Consider the following 7,898-nt stretch of genomic DNA (forward strand, 5'->3'; position numbering starts at 1 on the left):
GTAAGCCGGCTCGTGGACTACATAGAATAATAGAAATGGGTTAGATCAATATGTAAGAGCTAGCCAATAAGAGGCTGGAACTATTGGGGCCAGGCAGTGTTTAAAAGAATATAGTTTCCGTGTAATTATTTCGGGTATAAAGCTAGCCATGCAGGCGGCCGGGTGCTAGGGACGCAGCCCCGCCGCTCCTATTTCAACAAAAACCCACTTACAAATCACAATACCAGAGAACCTAGACAACAACAGGGGCCCTAAGAGAGACATACATGGATCTAATCTACATGGGAAGTAGAAAAAGACAAGATCTCCTGATTAAATTGGGAGCACGGGAACCATGAGAGAGGGTTGAAAAGTAGGGGACAGGAAGGGATGGGAGCAGAGAAAAATGTATAGCTCAATAAAATTGAAAAGAAAAGAAAAGAAAAGAAAGTCACTTAGATCTATAAACTTTTGAACAAAGTGTCAATGGGGAGGCAGGGAATCAAGAAAGATTTTTGGTTTCTACACTAGGAAAGTTGATACTAGTATCTTACCTTTTGTTTAGCATCTAGCTCTAGAGAGCAAACACATCAATTGAAAGTGTGTTAGTTTCCAAAATTCATTCCTATGGACAGAAAAAAATACATTCTAGTACAGTTCAAAGAGTAAATATTTCTGTCTTCTACATGACCTCAGACTGAGAAAACTTCCCCAGGGACACAACCTGAACAAAACCCCAGGTTGTTATACATACAGTAATGAGAGTCATTTGTGTCCTGGTTCACGGTCCTCAAGGGGTTAAAATATGCACGCTTCATCACATATTATACAGGACCAGACATAAAGACTGTTGATAAATTAGTTTCAACTTCAGGGAAAAGAACTAATCAGTGATTTGTTTATAAATAAATACACCAAGATATCTGTTCCTAAAATAAAATCTTCAAAAATCATAATTAATTAATTCCTGTGAGGGCAAAGGTGAGACAGATTCATTCAATAATAACGTCCTCAGCAGACTTTCCACACACAATGATTCCAGAACAAGCTGTTTGTTTTCATCTCATTGACAAAATTAGGGGTTAGAAATATTTGTGTCTCTTGTTCTGTAATTGTTTTTATAATAACAGAAAATCAAAAGATACCCTATATTTTCCCCAGAACTTTCACTTCCAAATTCAACATAGAATTTGTCCTTCTTTCATCTTTTCTTTTAATTTTTAAAAGAATTGCAAAGGCATCAGAGCTTCAAAAGTATGTGTTAAATCCATTTGAAGAAGCTTGTGAGCATCAAAACGGAGGAGGTGGAAATTTTTAATAATAATAATAATAAACAATAAAAAAGAAGCCTGTGTTGTTCGACAGTCTGCTTGCTGAAGTATCATTTAATCATTAATAATTGTAGATGCATACATTTCCTGAAATGCTGTCTAAGCAGCTGTATGCGATGGTTTCTCTGTGTTTCTGAACACACTGGACACTCTCAACTGCAACAGCAGCCAAGGTAGGTTACCCAGAATTCTGATTTTTGAGCTAGTTTATCTTATTTTCCTTCTCTCCCTGGAAGGAGTTTGCAATTAAAAGAATTGAAGCATTACATTTGGACCTCTTTAGATGTTTCAGGAGATCATGCACAAATATTTGATCTCCTAACTATAGACACAGATATATATGAAAATACAATTTATGGAATCTAGGTTGTGTACATGTGGTACAAAGAGAATGAAGTGGTAGGATGGGTCACCAAACATTTCCTCCTGTATATGACATGCAATCTGTACATGGAAGTTTGTGTAATTTGTCATACATATTTTCTTTTTAATGGCACTTTTCTTCTTTTCTTAATAAAATTTTCCGTTTATTTTACATCCCAACCATCCCCCTCCATCTCCATTCAGAAAGGGGAAGGACTACAATGGGAGTCAGCAAAAATTAATCCATCTCACCGTACATCAGTACAAATAGACACTGGTACAGCTAAGAATTTTAAAATGCTCATTTGAAAGTAAAACTGTGACAGATGTATGGCCTTCACAGTCATGAAGATCAGTTAGAATGGGAGGAAGAATTCTTTTAAACTCTCTTTTCAAAAGAACACTTTCAACACTGAAGCTAATATTCAAAGGTTAATGCATTAAAAATTCTGTCTTGGAGAGAAAAGGATATACTTTTAAACATGAATGGGTATCTGTACTAAAACTCAGGATCTTTAATTTTGATCTTATAGAAATTCTTGTATGTGAAACTAACCAGGATAACATGTTTCTGATACAGTGAATAAAGTCCTAGCTATACTGCAGGATTTAGTATTCTTAAGATGTGATATAGCTTTTTTAAAGAATCAAGGCAGCTATTGATGAGTATAAAGTGGAAGTTAAACTCTCTTTTAGGGCTATTGTTTTCCTGTATGCATTTATATTGTATCATCCAAAGAAAGGTGAGTTGCAGAGGCAGAAAACATCTGTTTTAGAATTTAGCATACCTAGCATATTCTTGTCCTCTCTCATTGAAATTCACCTGCCTGGCCCTTGGTTTCTCAACTTAACAATATGTAAGCATGTAAAGTACAAGTTAATTGGGTATTCTTATTTAGAGTGACTCTACAGATTTGCAGGCTGCAAACCTGAATTCATTACCATTTGGCTTTCTTTTGCAGCTTAGCAGAGGACTGTGGAGGATTTCCTATGACCACAGCTGGTGACTTTAAGGCACTAGCTCAATTATTTGAGCTCTGGTAATGCTGGTCCTCAAAGTAAACTGATAGCATTAGAGACACAGGCACTGAAAATGCTGAAGAGCTAGAGACAGACGTCCTGTGTTTGGATACAGTGTTCTTTACATTTTCCCACTGGTACTTTAGGTAAGTCTTCTTTTCTTTAAAATTCAAATTTAAAGGTGTCTCAAATTTTGACACTACTGGGAGAAATAGGTGAAATACTGCCAACAAATCACTTAGTATAGTGACAAGTACACAACCAGTGCTCAGTGTTAGGCTATCTCTCAGAAAACTTGTGCAGGACATGTAATCCTAAACATGCTGCAACAAATGTGAAAAATCCCAGCACAGCAAAAGCTTCAAGCTCAAATATCTGAACATAGAAATTGAAATAAGTACCCAGATTTTCTCAGTGGGAGATGAGGTTGTTTGTTTATGTCTTTACCTCTCCATTGCTGCCTTTCCTTTTATGGAAGATCAGTCTCTTCTTGATATATATAAATATACAGCTCAGTGTATGCTATTAGTCTTTGAACCAGAGCAGGAAATGAAACTCATTTATTCTTTTAACCAGCCATTGAACATTAGAGAGGTCAGTTTTGACATATGGCTGATTTGTTTAGTTTGTCTTTGTGTTTGCATGATGTGAGGGAAAAGAGGGGATCGGAATATTTTAAAAGAATTAAAATATATTCAGATTACTTAAAATTTGCAGAAAATAGAACTATTACTGAATGATGAATGAGTCACGTTTTGGGATTATTTATGATTTTGATTGTGAAGTACGATTTTGGCATATGCATTCTAGAATTTAGAAAAATGTATTAGTCTATTGCTGATTGTCTCAAGGACTCTAGAGAAGATCTCACAATTAGAGATCCACTCCATTTTATTCTCAGCAGTTCTTGGGTTCCCTGATACATCGAGCTGTTTACAAGGGAGGTCATAATTCCAGGTTTAGGGCTATAAAGCCATTGTGTCAATGAACTATTCTTGGGATCACAGAGAACAAGCTCTCTTTCACATGCCCTTAAGTATGTATCATACTCACAAGAGATGGGGACAAATTACCTTACTTTACATAGTCCTTCTGTGTTAGGAACAAATAAAAAGTTGTAATAAATTGAAAGTCCAGAAAATGCAAGGCCTAGTAATAACAAAGGCATTTTAAATACTATTTTGAAGTTTAGTGATATATTCATTCTTTGTCAAGCAAATAAAATAGATTTTATATTGAGTGGATTCTGGTTGATTTTTCAGAGTAGACTTATTGACTAATTATGTAAATTTTGATTGATGATATTAGTTTAAACTAGAGAACAAGTTTAGTTGGTACAATAAAGATGACATTCAGCACACTATCAAAAACTTAGAGACTAACTTCCACATGTTAAAAAACCATATTTGTTTTTTGGTATCTCGATTACTTTTTGCTGAGTATTTGTTTCTTTATTTGCTACCTTTTGGTTTTAGTTTTGTTCTTTGTGTTGTTCTTTTGGAAACTATAACTCCCAGACTCCTCCTGGACTATGGATACCTGTGCGCACACATGCGCGCAGGTATGGGACATCCTTCCCAGACACCCTTGCGCTCCCCGTTAAAAGGCAGGGCCACACGAGGCTCTCTCTCTCGTTTGCCTTTCCTCGTGTGTCCCGCACGTCCCTCCCCGCCCTTCTGTGTTTCCCTCCCCCATTAAAGTGGACCCACGTGGGAGCTGCCATGTTGTGTCTGTCCTGTGCCCCGTGTTCAAGAAGAACACCCCTGCCTTTATTATTATTTTTTTTAAGAAGAACACTTTGTTTAAGGGATTGGGTTTTGTTTTTTCTTGTTTATTTTTGGTTTGAAAGAGAGAACATAAAGTTGATGGATAGGAAGGAGAGGAGGAGGATCTTGTAGGAGCTGGGGAAAGAAGAAAAACATGATCAAAATATATTGTATAAAAAATTTTAAGAAAAACATGACACCCATGATAATGCTAGGTATTCTGTGGAACATTTGTGGCACTCTCTCTGTTCTAATTTTCAAGGCATTTTATAAATTGGTGATCACAATATTATAAGCATATTTTATTACTTGAATCATATTAAGATGTTTCTTGTGCTGCCATGATTCAGTTTCCTCTGTTCATACCTCTACTTTACTGAACTTAAATGTTCATGTATTCAATTATAGGACTCTAAGGAAAACATAGAAGTTACACCTATTTTTAATCCTAAAATTAGTAATAGAATCTTAAGAAATTTAGGAAATAATTAAAATTTAAGAAGAAAAAAGATATCCATAATCTCAGATCCTGAGTTAACTATCTTAAATATGTAAATTTATTTATTTTCCACATTTTTACAGTGTAGGGCCCAGTGCGCTATTTCAACCTATGTACTCATTTCCCTCTCCTTATCAATTACAGTGTAAAGCACACATCAGTACTATTGTTATAGTTAACAGTGTTTGGGCACGTGAAACTTTCATTCTCATGCTTTAGGAATCACTGTTCTACCTTTATATTGACTTTGATTTTATTACTCACTTATGGGAGAGAACATGTGATGTTTTTTTGGCTTGTTTCACTTAAAATAATATCACCCAGTGCCATCTTTTTAGTAAGGATGTAAAGAAAAGGGAAATCATATATGTTTTATATCTGTGAAATTAAATCTATAAGCAATTTGACGGGAAATATTCCATTTTAATTTTATTCTTGAAATAACCATTCAAAACACAAAGTTTTTGAATATTGATTCATGGACATTATCATTAACTTTTACCTCTGGCATGTTTACATAATTATGAGTAGGGTAAAAACAACAATTTTATAGTTCTAATTCATCTTATTTCATAGACAGTTCTAGATCTGTTTAATTTCTAAAACCATTTCTTCTAATGATTACAATGTTCCATTCTCCTGGAGAAAAAACAAGTTTGCAATTGCTCCTTTGACCCCAAGAAATTTGATTTCTTTTTTCTTGATATTTGTGTCTTAAAAGAATACAGTTGAGGTTGAGAAAATAAAAGACTAAAAAGATCAAATAAGAAAAAACTTGAGATTTCTATTTCTACAAAATTTGGGGAAACAGGACCTCATCTTTGAAATAATAGAATGATGAAAATACTGAATTTTTTGGAATATTTATTTTGATTCTTTTTTCCTAAAGGTAAAAATACTTTGTGGTTCAAAAACAAATATCTACACTACACAGATGGAGAATAAAAGGAACGTGACTGAATTCATCTTGATAGGTCTCACACAGAACCCCCAAGTGCAGAAAGTAGTGTTCGTGACATTTTTGGTTCTGTACATGGTAACAATTTCAGGCAACCTGCTCATTGTGGTCACCATCATCCACAGCAGGGCTCTGAGTTCCCCCATGTACTTCTTCCTGAGCCACCTTTCCTTGATAGATATGATTTACACTTCCTCTTCAGCTCCGAAGCTGATTGTGGACTCCCTTCAAGAGAACAAAGTCATCTCCTTTAATGGATGCATGGCGCAAGTCTATGCAGAGCACATTTTTGGTGCCACTGAGATCATTCTCTTGACAGTGATGGCCTATGACCGCTATGTGGCCATCTGCAAACCTCTGCACTATATGACCATCATGAACTCCAAGCTATGCATTCTCCTGGTGGGAGTGGCCTGGACTGGAGGGTTTCTCCATGCAACTATTCAGATCCTTTTTACAGTCTGGCTGCCCTTCTGTGGCCCCAACATCATAGACCATTTTATGTGTGACTTGTACCCACTGTTGGAACTTGTCTGCATGGACACACATACCCTTGGTCTCTTCGTTGCTGCCAACAGTGGGTTCATCTGCCTATTTAACTTCCTCCTCTTGATGGGATCCTATGTGATCATCTTACGCTCTCTAAAGAACTATAGCTTGGAAGGCAGGCACAAAGCCCTCTCCACCTGTGTGTCCCATATTACAGTAGTGATTTTGTCCTTCATTCCTTGCATATTTGTGTATCTACGCCCAGTGACCACGTTGCCAATTGATAAAGCAGTTGCTGTCTTTTATACTATGGTGGCTCCTCTGCTGAATCCTTTAATCTATACCCTCAGGAATTCTGAGGTAAAAAATGCTATAAGGAAGCTCTGGAGGGAAAAAATGTGAATTCAGATAACAATTAAACAGGGTCCTTGGACTTTACATACATAGGTAATACATTAAATTACTTCCAACTTTTTTGCCTGTTGACAATAATGTCTACTATAATGCAGAGTTGGATGTCACTTGGAGATAGTTACTTACGCAGAAGGTTAAACTGGAGTAATTAGTAATTCATTTATTTCCTCTCATATTTTTATCATCATAACCAAATGCCTCTTTCTTTTATAGATCTATCTATCTATCTATCTATCTATCTATCTATCTATCTATCTATCATCTATTGAGCTTGAATATGTGTGTCTCTGTGTGTGCCAGGTTGGCGATGAATCCCAAGGAGGACATAGAGCTTTTGGAGCTACAGGGTATTTTGAACCACTCATCATGAGTTTTGTGTAGCAAATTCTCATCTTATATGAGAGGAGAAAGTGCTCCTAATTGCTGAAACATTTATTCATCCACAAATGATTGCTTTTTAGTCAAGAAATATAAAGTAACTAGAAAAACCTCAATGTTCTAAAAGAACCTAGACTATAAGGTTAATATTAAAAATAACCTTAAGTAATATTGAGATGCTGCTTCTTAAATGTAACTGAAAAGAACATGTTCAATTATATCATTTTCCTACAGACTATGAGCTTCACAAAAATTCTTTGTGGATTGTATTATTTATTAAATATAAGTTATACAGAAAAATACTGCTCATCTTATGCATACAAGACTGACATTATTTCCACATTTTATAATTTAGAATCCAATTGCAGAACAAACTAAAACAATTCTTTTATTTGAAAGTATAGTTTACACACAGTGAATATAAGATAAATATCTAAATAAGGAAGAAAAGTAAGTTCTTCCTTCAACATGGAGATTCCAATATTTTGGAAATATATAGTTTGTTGTCCATCAAATGGTGAAGACATTTTATGTTTTTTGGAACAGGACAAGTTTACAGTAGCTAGTTAGAAGCTGCTACATAAGAAAATTGTCAGTGACTGTCAGATTTATATGATCCTTCCACTAGAATACTGGAGAATTCCAGATGTATGTGAGCCTTCCACTAGAATACTGGAGAATTCCAGATGTATGTGAGCCTT

At 35.5% G+C, this 7,898-nt stretch overlaps 1 protein-coding gene across 2 annotated transcripts; it reads left to right on the plus strand.

Moving 5' to 3' along the window:
- The first annotated feature begins 5,224 nt into the window (after positions 1 to 5,224).
- Positions 5,225 to 6,807, plus strand: LOC102001440 (olfactory receptor 4C12-like). 2 transcript variants are annotated; one of them, XM_013347090.1, is made up of 2 exons: positions 5,225 to 5,238; positions 5,907 to 6,807. In XM_013347090.1, exons 1-2 carry the CDS (start codon positions 5,225 to 5,227, stop codon positions 6,805 to 6,807), a joined length of 915 nt encoding a protein of 304 aa, XP_013202544.1. The 2 variants fall into 2 exon arrangements, with proteins under 2 accessions (XP_013202544.1, XP_005349640.1); XM_005349583.2 differs by lacking the exon at positions 5,225 to 5,238 and having other exon boundaries at positions 5,893 to 6,807.
- Positions 6,808 to 7,898: the final 1,091 nt, after the last annotated feature.

The sequence above is a fragment of the Microtus ochrogaster genome, chromosome 7, assembly GCF_000317375.1.
Source record: "Microtus ochrogaster isolate Prairie Vole_2 chromosome 7, MicOch1.0, whole genome shotgun sequence".
NCBI lineage: Eukaryota > Metazoa > Chordata > Mammalia > Rodentia > Cricetidae > Microtus > Microtus ochrogaster.